Source organism: Phaseolus vulgaris, chromosome 8 (assembly GCF_000499845.2).
Source record: "Phaseolus vulgaris cultivar G19833 chromosome 8, P. vulgaris v2.0, whole genome shotgun sequence".
Taxonomy (NCBI): domain Eukaryota; kingdom Viridiplantae; phylum Streptophyta; class Magnoliopsida; order Fabales; family Fabaceae; genus Phaseolus; species Phaseolus vulgaris.
In genome coordinates this window covers 11,752,297-11,772,609 of record NC_023752.2, presented here as the reverse complement: position 1 = coordinate 11,772,609, position 20,313 = coordinate 11,752,297, and the positions used below count along the sequence as shown (strand labels likewise).

Genomic DNA, 20,313 nt, shown 5'->3' with positions numbered 1-20,313 from the left:
TAGTGATTTACAAACGTTGTGATTATGCAAACACTATTCCACCAAACTTCTATGATTTAGAATTCAAATGAACAATCAGAATACAAATTTATATTCTCCATGATCCGGAAAGTATCTCATTCCACAATTCAAAATTGTAAAAAGGCATGCATTTGGAAGGATACTTTGGGATTCAATGAATTAAGGGGGTGCAGGAAGAAATTTCCCATTTAAAGTTACTAAAAGTGGCCCATAATTAGTTAACTTGGACTATAGCCTACAGGTATTTCTTTTCACATAACTTTCATTTGCACTCTATAAAGATGGGTAAAATACAAAATTACCCCTAAATTTCCTGTTTGTCTTTCCTATGTTCTCCTTCTCTTTTGTTGAATAAGTCTTCTCTCTCAATCTGTGCATTCTCTCTCAATTTTTTTCCTCTGTTTTATTTTTCTATTATGTGTAATATTTTGAATTTCATTTTTTAAAAACAAATTAGATTATGTCATTCGTGAATAGCTTATAAATTATAAATTATACAACTTGAAACCAAGTTTGCATATCAAGACAATAAATAATTAAAAGTATCAAGATACAAAATACAAAATTATAATTCAAAGTTTAGGAAGGCTAGTTGCGTATAAAGTTAAAATCAATTTCAATTTAAAATGCATATATCAGTAACTTAAGATTTTGCCACACCAAAACTACATAAAAAGGGAACAATTGTTTAAACAAACAAAATACATTGATTAAATGGTACAAGACCAAATCAAACTTGGATATAGAACTGAAGAATTGACATAGAATATGAAGAGTAGAATTAAAATTACAATGCAACCCATTCGATAAATTCAACCTTTCAACTTTCATGGCAACAAAATTAATTCATTGAACATGATTTTTACACTGAAGATTAAATGAAAACTTGCTCTATGGTAGACAAAAACTAGGACTTTTAGTCAAGCAAACATTTGCTATCCTTACAATCAAAGCTATCTCCTTAGTAATATTTACAGGATATGAGAGATGTTTATCTAACTTACACATCAATCAAGGAATATCGAGAGTTAAGTTCTTTACTTTTGATGAAGATGTCAAAAATGAATTTATAAAATCTTTAAGGTGTTTTCCAAAAAGTATTTCTAGTGCCAATACCCCAAAGTTGTATACATGACATTTTTCATTCACTTCCATTGTGTATGTAAACTCTATACAAAATTAAAAGAGTTATCATAATATCATAATATTTTAAAAAATAAAAACAAAACCTACAATTACCCATCATAATATTTTTTTACAAGTATTTAAGACTATCAAAGAAAACTTAAAAAATCATTATATTCCAGTATAAAAAAGGAATGGATTTAACCTGGAGAAGCATATCCAAAAATTCCTACAAATGAGGTCCAAATGGTTGAATTAGGATTAAGAAGATTGATTGTTCCAAAATCTGAGACATGAGCCACATACTCCAAATTCAAAAGAACATTCTTGCTTGATATATCTCGATGAACAATTGGAGGTGAACAATCATGATGTATATAGAATAAAGCATTTGATACACCTTTAATGGCATCAAACCTCTTATTCCAATTAAATGCAATATCTTGTTCATCGTCTTTTAAAATCTTATTTGTGCTCCCCTTTTCCAAAAACTCATATACCAAAAATGAGAATCGGGAATGAGAACAAAATCCATATCGAATCTCCGTCAAAGCTTGAATTTCACTTTTGAAAGCTTTAACATTGGATATTTCTCCATTTTGTATGGAATGGAATTTCTTAAAAACAACAATTTGATTTGTTTGCAATTCAGCTTTGTAAACACTTCCTTGTCCTCCAACTCCAATGAGATGTTTATTGTCAAACTCTTTTGTGGCTTCAATTATGTTCTCATACACCATCTTTCCATCAAAACTCCATATCGCAAAAATGATTTTGGCCTGATGATTCTACATCCAAATGTTCTTTTGTCTTTGACCTTTTATAAAGATGATATGAGACTCCAAAGACAAATAATGCTAGCATGCAAATGCTCAAACTAATGGGTAAAAGTACCAATATGACTCTGTTAGTCTTATGACTTTGAGATTTGTCACGTGACGTTGGGCATGGTTCCAAGCCTGAGACATTACCACAAAAACCTTTATTATCTTTCAATGCTTCAATGGTAGTCGTATTAAAGGCTAAAATGTTTGGAAGTGGACCCTCTAATTGGTTGTATGATATATCAACAAATGTCAAGCTTATCATCTCATCAAGGTCGGAGAGATAGATGATTGTGTGAGAGATTTGATGTTTCTAACATTTTCAACTCTCTCAGCATTAATGGTATTTTTCCACTCAAAATGTTCATCCTAAGATCAAGACTTTAAAGATATTTTAATTTACCAAACTTGGATGAAATATTTTTCCTAAATTTATTTTGGCTCAAATTCAATTGTAATAACTTGACCAAGTTACCAAGTTTATTTGGCCAAAAAGATTATTTGCTTTGAGCTTTAAGGTGTCAAGTCTTTGCAATGATGTTATTTGTATAGTAACATTTTCTGAAAGATTATTAATATATATAGAGAGTTCAATCAAGTATATCAAATTACCTAACTCTTCAGGAATATCTCATGAGAGGTGTTTAAGGACAATTGAAGTACATGTAAATTGCTTTCCTGACTTAGTTCCAGTGGAATGCTTCCTGATAAATTGTTGTTGGAGATTTTAAGGCTTGTGAGACTATGACATTTTTTCCAATTTGGGGAAAGATGGTCATAAAAGTTGTTTTCCTGTTTGGGTATACACTCAAATCCTCTATTATATTTCCTGTTAAATGATTTTGCTCAAGCAAAACTTTTATGAGACTAGAGCAATTCTTCAAACTATTGGGTACTAGACCTGTGAAATAGTTATTGCTAACACTAAAATCTATCAATTTTCCACTAACGCAAATGTTGTGAGGCAAATGACCAATGAAGTTATTTTCATATAATTGCAAATATTCAAGGTTGTTTAGTCCATTCATTTCTATTGGAATGTATCCACCAAGCTTATTTGAAAATCAAGCAAGTGTGGTGAGCTTTGTCATGTGAGCAATAGTTGAGGGAATTGTTCCAGAGATAGACTTCATAAGCTTGAAGGCCATGAAGAACATTGATTGTATTTTTATTGTCTTATTATTATTTTTTATGTTGAACATATTTTGATTGTCAGTTAAATTTAATGTGTTATTGGACATTATTATGTTTGTAATTTTTTTGAATTTCTATGACACAACATGAGGTATCTCCATTTGGGATTCTAATGTAATGACTTCATCTATTATCTATTGTAGTCACCGACTATTTCATGTTCCTCCAGTGTTTATTAATGATAAGTGAAATTTTATATTTTATTTTATTTATTTTATTGGATATAAATTGAAATAAAAATTGATACATAAAAAATAAAATACATTTTTTTCATGCTGATAGTTAATATTTCATAATATTTATAAAAATCTGATAATTTTATCATACCATTATGTTTAAATTTTACATTATTTTTAAAATATATAAATTATTAAAAATATTAATAATATTAATTATTTTATTACTATTATAATTATTAATATAATTATATATATATAATAAAAAAATTAAATATTAGATACATTTGTTTAACAATTTCAAAAATATTTAATTATACTATTAATAACAACATATAATTATAAATAATAAAAATAATAAAATAAAATTATAATATCAACAAAGTATATATATATAGTTATATAAAATAACAAAAATATATAATAATAAATATTATTTTCATAAATTTTAATATATTTAATAAATTTATTTCAATTTAACACAAAATTATTTTCTATTATATTTTTTAATTTTTTTATTAAAAAATACAAATAACTATGAATATTATATATTAGAAAAATTTAATTAACTTAAACCTAAAATAAGTATCAGAATTCATTATTCAAATACTTTTTAAGAACAAGGGTAAATTTGTAAACTTACATTTTACACCTTTAAAATAATTTATAACTTCCTTCTCAATTATCATATCACTCACAAATTTCAATAAATCATCCATATAAATTTAGTCTATCATCCCTCAATCCAAACAACTTCAAATATCCTCACACGTCATCTCTGATCCTCACAAATTCACTCTCTCCCCTCCGCCACAAATCCCCTCCTCAATCAAAACATAACATTAAAGCATAATAGATTCCAAATTGACCAAGTTACCGATGGAAGGTGGGATTGGCCTACAAAGATTATTATTTAACAATTGGATCGTCACAAGAAAATATAGTTTTCCCAATTCATTAGGAATGGACCTATATATATGGTTGGCATACATGTACAAATAGAATAAATTGCTCAAATTTCTGATTGTAGGAGAGATTGTACGTGATAAAGAGTTAAGGGACAAATTAAGTTGAAACAAATTTTTCATATTCTAATTTTTTAAGGAATAGAACCCAAAAGATTATTATTGAAAAGTGTACATGCCCCCAATTATGATCGGGTACATTCAGACCAAGAACCGCTCCTTTAATATAATATTTAAGGCACATAAATCAGATAATAACTGCCCGTTTAATATTATATTTAAGACACATAAATCATACCATAAATCGGTTATAAGTTACTAGCGGTTATAGAAATCATTTATATATCATGATAACCATTCAATGCTTTTCTTAATGGTCTGAGTCCAACAAGACCTATAAATAGGTGATGACTCTCTCAGTAAGAGGAAACAATAAACTTTATTCTATACTCTTACTCTTACCTCTTTGTTAAGAATGTATCATCATCTTTATGCTCCTACTGACTTAAGCATCAAAGAGTATTTTGCAGGTGGACCTCCCCGAGGAACACGCCCTGAGGAACACGCAGTCCTCACCGAGGTACCTCCAAGTCCATTTTTGGTAGGAACAAAAAGCCTTAACTTGTTCAAGTTGACCAACTTCTCAATTTCCACTAGAATGTTACCAAATAAGTTATTTACATGTACATATAGAACATTTAGATTCTACAACTTGAGGAATACAACCATATAAGTAATTAACTCCAAGCCTAAAAAACTTTAAGTATGACAAATTCCCAATTTTGTGAGGAATATGTCCGTAAAGTTTGTTGAATGAAAACTCTACACTTAATAGACTGATCAAATTTCCAATAGATTTTGGAATAGATCCTGTGAGACTGCAATTCCATAAAAGAAGTATTGACAAGAATGATAGCTTTCCAATAGAATTTGGAATTGTCCTTGTGAGATTAGCTAATTCATTTTTAATCTCAAATTCCTTAATGCACCTATTTCTTCAGGAATAAAACTATTGAAACCATTATTTTCCAAATGTAAAAAGTGAAGACTAACCAAGTGAGTTATTTCAGAAGGAATTGGTCTAGTGAGATGATTGAGACTTAAATCAAGATGAATGATTTTGGATAACACCAATTTAAGGAGGAATACTTCTACTCAAGGAGTTAAGACTAGTATCTAGATTGAAGATGTTTGGAAGAGATGAAAAATAGAGAGTTTGAAGCGTACCACTTACTCCAATGTTTGTAAGATTTATGTTGGAGATTGATCCTGAGTAGTCATAAGAAATTCCAAGCCAATTACAAGAAGTATTACCATCCCATGTAGATAGTAATGTTTGACTTCGGATGTCAAGGCTTGCTTTCCACTTCAAAAGAGCATTTGCTTTTGTGTGTTGAAGTGAGAGTGAGGAAGACAATGTTGCATGGAGAGAACTGACCATTACAACTAGAAGCAACCATAATGATAAGAGCTTCATGGGTTAAAGAAATAAAAACATCATGGTTGCTATGGATTAATTCTTGAATCACTGATTCTCTAACAGAACTCAAGTTTGGATAACTTGAATATGCTTCAACTTTCAGAGGTTTATATACATTAAACAAATTACCTAATTTTAGTTATTATTTACAATTTGTCTCTGCCTTTATATTTCACATTTCTGATCAAATTTATTCACTTTTCAATATATGAGTTTTTACACTTTTCTCTCTCTATACCTTCCAATCATTCTCTCTCCTACTAACATGGTATCATGAGCCAGTGTTTCTTTACTGATGTCTTCGTCTGATAAGTGTCTAGTTTCAGTAATATTTCATATTAAAATATAGGCACTTATGAGGATTTATTGCTAATTTACATATAAAATAATCCCTAATTTATGAATTTATACTTTTTTACATTTTTTATGATCTTTATTTAAATAATAGTATTTTATTCCCAAATTTAGTGTTAATTGCAGATTTCTAAGGAAGATTGGAGATTTGGATTAAAGATGAATGATTTGAGCAAAAAAGATAAAGATAGGTCCCAGAATGGAAAAAGATGCAAAGAAAGATTGGGCCTTTTTATGTTTTATCATTTAGCCCATTAGCGCGACACAATAAACAACCTAACCCTAGAAAACTAGGATAAATAGAGGGCTAGAGACTCAACCTTAGTGTGCCAGATTGAGAGGAAAACACCACAGAGTGAATTGTAACCCAATTGGGAGAGTGGAAGGTGATAGAAGTATGCGTGGCTAATTCTACCCTTTGGGATTGGGAGTAATCTGCTTAAACTCTTATGTATTGAGGTGATATTTTATATATTAATATTCAGTTCTTGATGGATTATTGGTATTGTTGTTTTACTTTTAATTTTCCGTGACAAATTGAGAATCCCCAACCTCTCCTTCCTCCTTTGCTATAATTCTTTCCTCTTCTTCCACAATAACATTTGTTAGCATTTCACCACTCCCATAAGCCTCAAACTTAATGAAGATAATTTCCTTCTCTGGCGTCACTAGGTTCTTGCCACTATACGTGTCCTTAAACTTTTGAAGTTTCTTGAAGGAAATCAAGTTCCTTCTTCATCTCCTTCTTCTTTTACTTCTCAACCGTCATATACTTTTCTTCAATATCAACAACAAGATCAACTTATCTTAGCCTGAATTCTTGCTTCAATGACTACCCATATTTTTACTAAAGTTGTAGATTTAGATACTTCTACGCAAATCTAGAACTATATTCAAGAACAATTTGCATCTCATACGCTTGTTCAAATTCAGAAGATGAAGTTGCTGCTAAAGACTCTCAAGAATGACAAAAATGGTTATCTCTCATAGTGGCTTTGCATCTTCTGTTTCTCCTATCACTAACATTGTTCTTTCTTTACAAAATCTTCTGCATGTTCCTACGCTCAATAAAAATTTGTTAAGCGTTTCCAAATTTTCCAATGATACTAATGTTTTCTTTGAATTTTACTCTGATTCTTGTTATGTTACGTAGGTTTACGTAATTGTTATTTATTTGTTTTAATTAATTATTTTTCATTACTAGTTTTAATTTTTATTTCTACGTAAGCTAGTTAGTTACAATATTAGTTAGTTGTTTATAATTATAGTTTTAAGTTTTATTCCTTTTTAGTTTTATTTTATTTTATTTCTAGTATTTATTTTTTATTTTTAAGTAAGTTATTTCTTGTTTTTAGTGTTTTCTTTTATTTTGTTTTTGGTTTTTATTTTATCTATATTTTTTTTTAATATTTTTAATATTTTTTTTTAATATTTTTGTTATTTTTCTTTTAATGTCATTTTAGTGTTTTATTTTTGTTTTTGTTTTATTTTTATTTTATTTTGCATATTTTGTTTTTATTTTTATCTTCAAATTTATTTTGAATTTATTTTATTTTATTCTTTTTAAAGAAAAAAAAAACTAATATATTTTAGGAAGAAAGCAACATGGCAAAAGAACAAGCACCACCTCCTAGGAGGACACTTGGAGATTATGTCATGTACCAAGGACCAATGCATTATTCTAGTATCGCAATACCTGCTACTGCTAAGGCCTTTGAAAATAAATCCCAATTTTCTCACTCTCATCATTACCCATCAATTCAAAGCAATGGATCATGAGGATCCATGTTCACATTTGTCTACATTCTATGAATTGGTGGGAACAATGAGCTTTCAATCAAGTGATCTTGAAAATGTTTATATGCGCTTGTTTTCTTTGCCATTGGCAGGAAAGGCTAAGGATTGGCTCAGATCACTTCCAAATCAGAGTCTCACTAGTTGGAAGGATGTAGAGGAAAAATTTCTGCAAAATTTTTTTTCAATTTCTCGCTACATCAAAGCAAAGTCTGAAATTTTTGTGTTTAGACAAGGAGCAGATGAATCATTATGTGAGACATGAGAAAGATTTAAAATGATTCTTAGAAAATGCCTAAATCATGGGTTTGAAGATATTGCTCAACTGAGCATATTTCTCACCGGTCTCAGATCTGACACAAAGATGCTCCTAGATGTTGCAGCTGGCGGCACAATGATGGCTCTTGATGTAGAACAAGCGACAAGGATTATTGTTGCATTGGTGTCAACTGATTATCAAGCCCAACATGATAGACAAAATACTCAGAAGGAAGGGTCGTTAGAAGATGCACTCTTGGCTCAAAATAAAATTCTAACACAACAGATTGGACAACTAACCGCACGAATGGCTAAATTGCCCCAACAATTATATGTTGTGCATTCATCTCAAAGTCAGAGTCAATCAATCATGTGTGATTTTTGTGGAGGTGATCATCCTAATGGTCACTATTCTTATCTGAACAATTCACCTGAAGTTGAGGATCCATCCATGCTTGAAAGAATGAGTAAAGTTGAAGAAGCCCTAACAAAGCTTGTGATAATGGAAGAAAATAGCATGGCAACAATCAAGAATATAGAGATCCAAATAGGAAAAGTGGCCAAACAATTTGAAGAAATACAAAGTGGTCAGTTTTCAATCGACAACCAAACCAACCCAAAAGAGCATTGCAATAATGTAATAGCTGAAAAAGAAGATGAGATTGAGGAGTTAGAGAGAGAAATGAAAAGAAGTGAGGAAGAAAAAATTAAAAATAAGGAGAGAAGTGTTCTTGAAAAAGATTTATCATATTCTCATCCTCCTTCAAAAAAAGAGAAGGAAAGAAAATTCTTTGACAAATTGCTCCCTAGGAATTATTTTGCAGGAAATCTGAAGCAAGATTCAAAATTTGAGAGATTTCTGAAGAATAGGAGCTATATTGAAGGGAGAAATAGAGAGTTGGAGACTAGATGCAGTGTCATGACTCAAAATGACTTGTTTCAAAATTCCAAGAACTTAAGAGGTTTTAATCTTCCCGTGTCTATAGGTGCTTTATCTGTGGACAAGGTTGCACTGTATTTAGGTGATTTGAAGGTTCAACCCACCAAGGTGCAGTTGGCAGACAAATCCATCAAAGATCCTTATGGTATGGTTGAAGATGTTCTTGTAACGAGGAAGAATGCATACAACATGATGCAACAAAGAGAGTTGTCCATCTTGAAATAAACAGGCGTCAAGCTAGATGACGTTAAACGAGCACTTACTGGGAGGCAACCCAGTCCACACTTTAGTTTTATGTTGTTTTATTACCTTTGCTAATTTTATTTTTAAAAAAAATTAAATAATTAAATAATATAAATAAATCCTTTATGCCTCCTAATCATTTTGCAAGTTATGTATTTTGACATGGGGACAAGTTCTATTATTCAGGGGGCAGATCCAGCAAATGAAGTAAGACCGTAGATAAAGATTTTAACAATAAGCTGGATGACTTCTTAAGAAGAGAGGATTGAGCAAAAATATGATTTTATCTTTCTAATTCTCTTTTCTTTTCAGTTATTTGAATTTTGTCTTATTTTATTTATTTTATTTTTCGATTATTTTTTTTTTGTTTATTTGCTTATTTGTTTAGTTTTTTTATTGCTTATTTTGAATAAATTTCTTGTTTTTTTAGTTTGTTAGTTTTAAGTCTTGAATTATCTTTCTTGAATAAATTTCAGTTTTAATTTGTTTGTTTTCTAGTTTTTTTTTTTCAAATAAAAAAGAACTAGAATATTAATTTTGAATTATGGAAAAAAAGAAATTGTGTTTAAATATTAAATAGTGAGATGAATTAGACATAGGTTAGAAAAGAAAATATGATTGAATCTCTATTCAAATGTAGTTAAAATTATGATACATGAAAATTTAACAGGATGATTGATTAAGACAGATAATGACAAGACAAAAAGGAATGAGACCATTTAAACCAAGTGAGTGTGTGAACCTTAAACAGTTTTGAGAGTTTTACTGATGAATTGACAGTTATGGTTGCTTAATTTTATTTTTGTTGCATCATAAAAGAGCATGAAGATGATTGAGGCATTTGTTTGTGTTAATTAGGAGTCAGGGCCAAAAAACCAACCTTTATATTATAATTCCATTTTTTTTATATCCCCTTTGGGCCAAGAAATTTTTGTTAATATTGCACCTCAACCTTTAATGATATATTTTCCTACCCTTTAGCATGTTTAAGGAAGGAGAACATAGATGCAATACATATAGAAAAAAGAATGGTTGGTTATGATTGTGAAAGCTCAAAAAGTTGAAATTAGGAATAATCTTTTCCTATTATTGAAAAAAAAAGAGAAATAGAAGAAGAAAAAGAAATAGAAAAGAAAAGAAAAGAATCATCATGAAAATCATGAAAAGTTAGAAAGAAAATGAGGAAAAAGGACATCGAAAGAAAGTGGTGATTGAATAACATATATGTTATCTATAATTGAATTGTAGGTATGTTCTTCTTCTTTAAGATGTGCATTTTGTTATCTAAGAAAAACTAATATTTTTTTGGAAGCCCAGCCTCATTACAACCCTGGAAAAGACCTCAAGATTCATGTTTCAAATATGTTATGATTCAGTGAAAATAGAGAGAAACACTTACCTGTGAGCATATGAAAAGATATTCCTGGATGAATTGTCATTTGTTTGTTTTGATTTGATCCTAGAATTTGATTGTGTCTATATTTTTCTATATTTGAATTTGGAAGCATCATAAGTTTCTAATTTGATTTGTTGTTTAGTGAATTAAGCTGTTTGATATTTAAATTCAAATATATTCATTTACTTTGCTTGAGACAAGCAAGATTCTAAGTTGGGGAGAGTGATAAGTGCCTAATTTCAGTAATATTTCATATTAAAATATAGGCACTTATGATGATTTATTGCTAATTTACATATAAAATAATCCCTAATTTATGAATTTATACCTTTTTATATTTTTTATGATCTTTATTTGAATAAAAGTATTTTATTCCCAAATTTAGTGTTAATTGCAGATTTCTAAGAAAAATTGGAGATTTGGATTAAAGATGAATGATTTGAGCTAAAAAGATAAAGATGGAAGGTCCCATAATGGAAAAAGATGCAAAGAAATATTGGGCCTTTTTTATGTTTTATCATTTAGCCCATTAACGCGACACATGAAACAACCTAACCCTAGAAAACTAGGATAAATAGAGGGCTAGAGGCTCAACTCTAGTGTGTCAGATTGAGAGGAAAACACCATAGAGTGAATTGTAACCCAATTGGGAGAATGGAAGGTACTAGAAGTATGCGTGGCTAATTCTACCCTTTGGGATTGTGAGTAATCTGTTCAAACTCTTATGTATTGAGGTGATATCTTATATATTAATATTCAGTTCTTGATTGATTATTGGTATTGTTGTTTTACTTTTAATTTTTCGTGACAAATTGAGAATCTTAAATCTGACCAGGAGGTATTTTTAGGGTTTGGACCTAAACAACAATACTTAACATATTTGAGTGCTAGGAATAGACTTGAAATGTTAATTGCTTTTAAATTCTAAGCTTCGTTCTAAGTTGTTCTTATAATTATGCGAGGGATCGATAGTTAGGGAACATTCTTAAGGATTTTATATGCGAGGAATCGATATAAATGATTTTTATACGGGCATCAATTTCAATTAAAGAACTTAATATTGACATGCTAATCAAAATACATGAGAGTGAGAGAGATGAAACCTAATCCCTATTTTTCCAATTGAAACAACTAATTCTTTGTCTGTTTTCTGATTGATCATCGCCAACACAACTACTTTCAATACACTTTTAATTGTTTTGTTCTATATTTAGCGATTATTGTACTTGATAATTTATTGTTCCTTGTGGATCGATATCCGTCCTTAGGGACAATTATTACTTTTGACAAAGCGGTGCACTTGCCATAAAAAGTCATCATGCTCCTATGTCTCCAATTGCTACTCCTTTTGTTCCTATTTCTGATCATATTACAAGGCCCACAACACCTTTACACAATCACACATTCTGACCTGTTGTCACCACCACAAATTCTTTTTGTTTCTTTATCTAATCAAAACATTCATCCCATGACTACTCGCGCTAAGTTAGGTATTTTCAAGCCCAAAACATATACTGCATCTTCAATCTCCTCAATGGAATCAAGCCATGCAAGATGAATATTGTGCTCTGATCAACAATAGAACTTGGACTTTGACTCCTTTACTGCCAGAAGCAAACATTGTTGGTTGCAAATGGATCTTTAAGAACAAGTATAATGCAAATGGCACGTTTCAGCATCACAAGGCACGACTTGTGGCCAGGGGGTATAGTTTAACTAAAGGTCTTGACTAATCAAAGACGTTTAGTCCTGTAATCAAACATACTACCATCAGAGTGGTGCTTTGCTCATCCAGTGTCTGTTCAATGGAACATTCATCGAATCGACGTCAATAACACATTTTTAAATGGTGATATGCATGAGGATGTATACATGCAACAACCACTAGGTTTTATCTCTACCAATCCTCAGCTAGTGTGTACGCTTAACAAAGCTATTTGCCACCTCAAACAAGCACCTTGTTCATGATAAAAAAACGTAAGTATCACTCTTCTTGGTTTTAATTCCACAACTAGTGATCCATAATTGTTTGTTCGTTTTACTCATTCTTCTTCTTTGTTTGTACTTATATATGTAGATGATATTATTATCACTGGATCTGGCCTATTGATATCACAAAATGTTTCTACATCTTTTTTTGATCCGTCTTTATTCGGATCCACAGTGGGTGCTCTTCAATATGTGTTCTTCACACATCCAGAACTCATGTTTTCTGTGAATAAAGTCTCTCAGTTCATGCATAGTCCTCAAGAGCATAATTGGAAGGCAATCAAACGAATCCTAAGGTATCTCAAAGGCACATTAGATCACAGACTTATTATCAAACATAGCACCAATAACACGATCCATGACTTCTGTGACTCAGACTGGGCTAGTGACATAAATGACAAAAATTTACAACGGGATACAATGTGTATTTTGGCTCTAATATTGTCTCATGGTCCTCTCACAAACAAAAGGTAGTCTTCAAAAGCAGCACTTATCATGGGATTGTTGTTGTCCTGGTTGATATGAATTCAATCTTTATTAATTGAGCTCCATTTCTCCTCTACAGTGCCAAAAATTTTCTCTGATAACCTTGGAGCGGTTTTTCTTTTAGCTAATCCTGTCATGCACTCAAGGTTCAAGCACTTTGAGATAAACATTCACTTTGTCCATGATCACATACAACAAAAGCATGTTTCTCTCATTCATATACCTGCTCGTTGTCAACTTGTTGATGTGTTTATAAAACGTATTTCTAGTCCCAATTTTACTTCTATACGCAATAAACTTATGATTTTGAAAAAACCTATCATAAGTTTACAGGGAATGTTAAACATATTACCTAACTTGGTTATTATTCATAATTTAGTTATTATTCACCGTTTATCTCTGCCTTTATGTTTCACGTTTTTTTATCAGATTTATTCACTTTAAGATATATGAGTTTTTACTCTTTTCTCTCTCTATGTCTTCCGATCATTCTCTAAACTATTAACAATATGTGGTGACGCTTCTTCAGGAAGTTCTAAACTACCATTTTATTTTAAGAGTTATTTACAATATATAGAAAATGTTAATTTTTTTTTATATATTTTCATTTATATTTTTGTAATTGAGAGCTGTTAACTTTTGTATTTAAAGTTTAATGGTAATGTTTACAAATTTTCAAACTACTAATCAACTATAAATAACTATTGGTGAATTTTAAAAATATATTAAAATAAATCAAATTTTAACTATAAAATAATAAAAATAATTAAATTTTAACTGTAAAATAAACTAATATGATAAAAATAACAAAGTGTTGGTACATATATATATTTCTGCTGGGATTAATATAGAACTCAATTGGTAAATAAATCATTATAAATTAAATTTAAACGGTTGAATTGGTTTTAATATACTATGATAAGAAGTGAATGCAATCGCCTATTTTTTGTTAAATAACAATTACAAAATGAATGGTTCACTTCTATGATTTTTTGGGGAGTTGGCTTCTATATTTTACCTAATTCTCTTTCTCTTTCTCTTTCCCTTATGCTATTTTAAAATAATTATAGACAAGCATTTTGCCTAATAATGGATAACTTTGTCTGTGTTTATGTTTTTAGAAAAATATTTTGTAATAAAATAAACATATTTTTTCTTTTCTTTTACGTATTTATCAAATGATTTTAGAAAGATTATTTATCAAATATTTTGTTGTTCACTCTTTTCTCTCAGTCCTTCTCATCCCTTCTTAATCATTTCCTTATGTTTTATTTTTCCTGTTATGTGTAATATTTTGAATTTTATTTTTTATTATTTTAAAATTATATAATTCACAAATAATATTTAAATTATAAAATTTAGATAAAACTAATTAAAAGTAATAAGAGACAAATATACACAATTGTAATTCAAAGTCTATCAAGGCTAGTTGCATATAAAATTAAAACCAATTCCAATTCAAAATATATATCACGACCTTATAAGATTTGGCTGCACCAAGCCTATATGAAAAGGGAACAATTTTTTAAACAAATTCATGACACTGAACAAAATACACCAATTAAACAATACAAAACCAAACAAAACTCATACAAAACAAAAGAACGAACACGAAATATGAAGACTAGAATTAAAATTACAATGTAGCACATTCGGTAAACTCAACATTTCAACTTTCATGACAATGTAAAATTAACTAATTGAACATGATTTCTACATTGAAGAGTAGTTGACAACTTGCTCCATGGTAGGACGAGAACTGGGACTTTCAGTCAAGCAAACACTTGCTATCCTTACAATCGAAGCTATCTCCTTAGCAATATTTGTAGGATATGGGAGACGTTGATCTAACTTACCCAACAATGAAGGAATATCAAGTGTTGAATCCATGGCATTGGATGTAGACAGTAACAAAGTTACAAAATCTCCAGGGTGCTCTCCAAAAAGTATTTCTAGAGCCAATACCCCAAAGCTGTACACGTCACATTTTTCATTTACTTTCATTGTGTATGCAAGTTCTGTACAAAAAAATTAAAAGTTATCATAAAATTTCCAAAAATAAAACAAAACCTACAATTATCCATCATAGTCTTTTGGTACAAGAATTTAAGACTATCAAAGAAAACTTACAATCATTATATTGTCAATATAAAAGAGGAAAGGAATTAACCTGGAGCAGCATATCCAAAAGTTCCCACAAATGAGGTCCAATTGGTTGAATTAGGATTAAGAAGTTTGGCTGTTCCAAAATCTGAGACATGAGCCACATACTCCAAATTCAAAAGAACATTCTTGCTTGATATATCTCGATGAACAATTGGAGGTGAACAATCATGATGCATATAGCATAAAGCATTTGCTACTCCTTTAATGGCATCAACCCTCCTATTCCAGTTAAATGCAATTGCCTCTTCATCGTCTTTTAAAATCTTTTCTATGCTCCCCTTTTCCAAGAACTCATACACCAAAAATGAGTATCGGGAATGAGAACAAAACCCAAATAGCCTCACAATATTACGATGTCGAATCTCTGTCAAAGCTTGAATTTCACTTTTGAAAGCTTTATCATTGTACAACATTTCTCCATTTTGTACTGAATGGAGTTTCTTAACAGCAACAATTTGATCTGTTTGCAATTCAGCTTTGTAAACACTTCCTTGTCCTCCAACTCCAATGAGATGTTTATTATCAAACTCTTCTGTGGCTGCAATTATGTTCTCATACACCATCTTTCCATCAAAACTCCATATCGCAAAAAGATTTTGGCATAATGATTCTACATCCGGATGTTCTTTTGTCTTTAACCTTCTACAAAGATAATATAAGACTCCAAAGACAAATAATGCTAGCATGGAAGTGCCCAAACCAATGGCTAGAATAACCAATAGGACTTTGTTAGTCTTATGATTTTGAGATTGGTCACGTGATGTTGGGCATGGTTCCAGGCCTGCGACATTACCACACAAGCCTTTATTATTTCTCAATGCTTCGACAGTAGCCATCTGAAAGGCTGAAATGTTTGGAAGTGGACCCTCTAATTGGTTGTATGATATATCAACAGATGTTAAGCTTATCATCTCATCAAGGCTGTAGAGATCGCCTGAAAGATGATTGTGTGAGAGGTTTAATGTTTCTAAGCTTTTCAACTCTTCTAGCATTGATGGTATTCTTCCACTCAAAATGTTCATGCTAAGATCAAGACTTTGAAGATATTTTAATTTACCAAACTCATATGGAATATTTTCCCTAAATTTATTTTGGCTCAAATTCAAATGTAATAACTTGACCAAATTACCAAGTTGATTTGGAATTAAGCCAGAAAAACTATTTGCTCCGAGCTCTAAGGTCTCAAGATTTTGCAATGTTGCTATTTGTATAGGAACATTCCCCGAAAGATTATTATTATTGAGAGAGAGTTCGAACAAGTAGGTCAAATTACCTAAATGTTCAGGAATGTCTCCCGTGAGGTAATTTGAAGACAATTGAAGTACTTGTAACCTGGTTGCCTGACTTAGTTCTGGTGGAATGCTTCCTGATAAATTGTTGTTGGAGATTTTGAGACATGTGAGATTATGGCATTTTCCCATTGTGGGGAAAGATGGCCATAAAAGTTATTTTCACTCAGATCTATGTAATCCAAGTTTGGGTATACACCCAAATCCTCTGTTATATTTCCTGTCAAATGGTTTTGTTGAAGCCAAACTCTTTTGAGACTGGTGCAATTCTTCAAACTCTTAGGTATTGGACCCATGAAATAGTTATTGTTAGCAGTAAACTTAAGCAACTTTCCACTGATGCAAACATTGTGAGGCAAATGACCAATGAAATTATTTTCATATAAATGCAATGTTTCCAGGTTGTTAAGCATATTCATTTCTATTGGAATGTGTCCACTCAGCTGATTTGAGAATAAAACAAGTGTGGTGAGCTCTGTCAAGTTACCAATAGTGGAAGGAATTGTTCCGGAGAGTTTGTTTCTGTCAAGACGAATAGATTTCAAATTGACCAAGTTACCTATGGAAGATGGAATTGACCCAGAAATATTATTTTCTAACAATTGGATCGTCTGGAGAAAATGTAGTTTTCCTATTTCATTAGGAATGGATCGAGATAGATGGTTTCTATACATGTACAAATAGCCTAACTTGCTCAAATTTCCAATTGTAGGGGGGATTGAACCTGACAAAGAGTTTTCGGACAAATCAAGTTGATCCAAATTTGTCATCATTCCAATTTCTTGAGGAATAGAACCCGAAAGATTATTATTGGATAGATATAACTGCGTCAAGTTGAACAACTTCCCAATTGCCACGGGAATGTTTCCAGATAAATTGTTTGCAGGTATATATAGCACATTTAGGTTCTGCAACTTACCTATTTCTTGAGGAATACTACCATATAAGTTATTACCTCCAAGGCCCAACAACTCTAAGTTTGACAAATTCCCAATTTCGTGAGGAATATGTCCGTAAAGTTTGTTGAGCGAAAATTCTAGAATTAACAGACTGGTCAAATTTCCAATAGATTTTGGAATAGATCCTGTGAGTTTGCAATTCCATAAAGAAAGTATTGACAAGAATGATAGCTTTCCAATAGAATTTGGGATTGTCCCGGTGAGATTGGCCAATTCAATTTTAATCTCTCTCAAATTCCTTAAAGCACCTATTTCTTCAGGAATAGAACCATTGAAAACATTATTTACCAAATGTAAAAAGTGAAGATTGACCAAGTGAGTTATTTCAGAAGGAATTGGTCCAGTGAGATGATTGAGACTTAAATCAAGATGAGTGAGTTTGGATAAGACTCCAATTTGAGGAGGAATACTTCCACTCAAGGAGTTAAGACTCATGTCTAGAGTGAGGATGTTTGGAAGTGATGAAAAATTGAGAGTTTGAAGCGTACCACTTAATCCAATGTTTGTAAGATTTATGTTGGAGACTGATCCTGAGTAGTCACAAGAAATTCCAAGCCAACTGCAAGAAGTATTGCCATCCCATGAAGATAGTAATGTTTGACTTTGCTTGTCAAGGCTTGCTTTCCACTTCAGCAGAGCGTTTGCTTCTGTGTGTTGAAGTGAGAGTGAGGAAGACAATGCTGCATGGAGAGAATTGGCCATTACAAGTAGAAGCAGCCATAATGATAGGAGCTTCATGAACTGAAACGTTGGAAATAAGAACACCATGGTTGCTATGGATTAATTCTTTAATCACTGATTCTCTATCAGAACCCAAAGTTTGGATATTGAAGATGCTTCAACTTTCAGAGGTTTATATATATGGTGATGATTCTTGAAAGAGTTCTAAACTAGCATTTTATTTAAGAAGTTATTTGCAATATATCGAAAATGTTAAAGTTTATTTTATATGTTCATTTATATTTTTGTAATTGAGAGTTGTTAACTTTCGTATTTAAAATGACGCATGAGAAAATTCATATTCTAATATTGTTATTATTATTTTATTTTAATTAAAATGGAAATTTTCATTATTATTTGAAATTTGTGGAGTGAATCTTAAGCTGGACATGATTTGTGTATGAAATTATGTATTATAGTCTTTGGGAGTTCTTCAGTCTTCTGAAATGACTTTTAATTTGTCTGTGGCGTCAACGCATGAACTGAAAATTATACATAAAGACTTCTGCAAGTCTTCTGTAATTGAATGTTCCTTCTGGCGTTGTGCCACTGAAAATGATAGACCAATGTTCATTACCTTAGGGTTAACACTTAATAAAATTGGTTATTAAGTTAAAGAAACAATTTTCAATTTCCAACTTAAAGCTGTTATTATTAAATTACAAATGTTTGACAAAATTAGTTAATATATATAATAGTATAGATAGATTAATATTTTATTAAAATAAATATTTTCAAAATTAATTGTATGAAGAAAATAATTGTTTTCTTCTGCATGAATCTAGGTTTTCTTAGTCAAGATTATATAGAGACTTCCAGATTGTATAAGACGTTAATATTTGCAATACATGTTTTCAAAACCAGAAATGATACTTCTAATTACAAACTTGAGAAATCTGGTTATCTGTTGACCATATTAAAACATGTTAGAAATAAAATTATATCGTTCAAAAAGTGGTAAATAGGTAATTGTTTTAATAATTTTATGACAAAAGTATAATACGCTATAAATTATCAAATTAAAATCACTAGATTATAAATACGCAAAAGAAAGAAAAATCTGCTTATTTTATTACGAAATATTTTTCTAAAAACAAAAACACAGACAAAGTTATTATGAGGCAAAATGCTTCTCTAATGAGGCTAAATATTTTACGTTTTTATCTAATTATTAGAAAGATTATTTATCTAATAGTATATTCCTTAAAATGAACACATTTTGTTGTTGTTGTAAGAAATAAGTTCAGACCCGTATGGTAAAGAAAGACACTGCTAAATTTGTGGAGTGAATCTTAAGCTGGACATGATTTGCGGATATGGGGTAACTACGAACGAAATGATGTCTTATAGTCTTTGGGTAGTTGGCGTCAACGCATGGTTAAGGATGTACTGAAAATGATACATAAGAGCTTCTGCAAGTCTTCTGTAGTAGGGTATTCCTTCTGGCGTTGTGCTCACGATATGCATGGCAATGAACTGAACACGCTTATGCAACTTGGCCATTTGGCATTAAGGAAATCTTAAATATGGAGGGGCCAGATTTATTATGTTTGTTGAAAACAAAATTGGTCACATTGGGAGACAATAAAATAGACTGGGTTCGATGGTATTTTCAGTATGTGGAGGACTCACAATACACTACAAGAAAATAAGTGATTAGTTTTCAAATATTTGCATGGGCTAACTACGGACGCTAGTATCATCGATCAACTACGGACGCTAATATCGTCGGTTAAAATGGCGTAAAATTCACGCAAAATGGCATTCGACGCAAAACAGACGCACTTATGGATTTAATTTTTTTTTTTAAATCCAGTTTGCATCGGCCGAGGCCCACACATATGCGTCGGCTTGTGTCGGTCACGACCCACGCATGTTTATATTTTAGGATTTTTAAATTATTTATTTAAATTTATTTAATGTATAATATTATA

The 20,313-nt window shown here is 30.9% G+C and overlaps 1 protein-coding gene and 2 pseudogenes across 1 annotated transcript; all 3 read right to left on the bottom strand.

The window, feature by feature from the left end:
* Positions 1–912: 912 nt before the first annotated feature.
* LOC137824568 (MDIS1-interacting receptor like kinase 2-like) lies at positions 913–4,901 on the bottom strand (annotated as a pseudogene).
* A 358-nt stretch (positions 4,902–5,259) lies between these two features.
* LOC137824567 (probable leucine-rich repeat receptor-like protein kinase At1g35710) lies at positions 5,260–5,806 on the bottom strand (annotated as a pseudogene).
* Positions 5,807–14,677: 8,871 nt separating this feature from the next.
* LOC137827024 (MDIS1-interacting receptor like kinase 2-like) lies at positions 14,678–18,500 on the bottom strand. The gene is given in 3 exon segments (XM_068633216.1): positions 14,678–15,263; positions 15,416–16,819; positions 16,822–18,500. Coding segments are annotated over 3 exon segments (3,315 nt in total). The 5' UTR covers positions 18,428–18,500; the 3' UTR covers positions 14,678–14,958.
* Between the last annotated feature and the right edge of the window lie 1,813 nt (positions 18,501–20,313).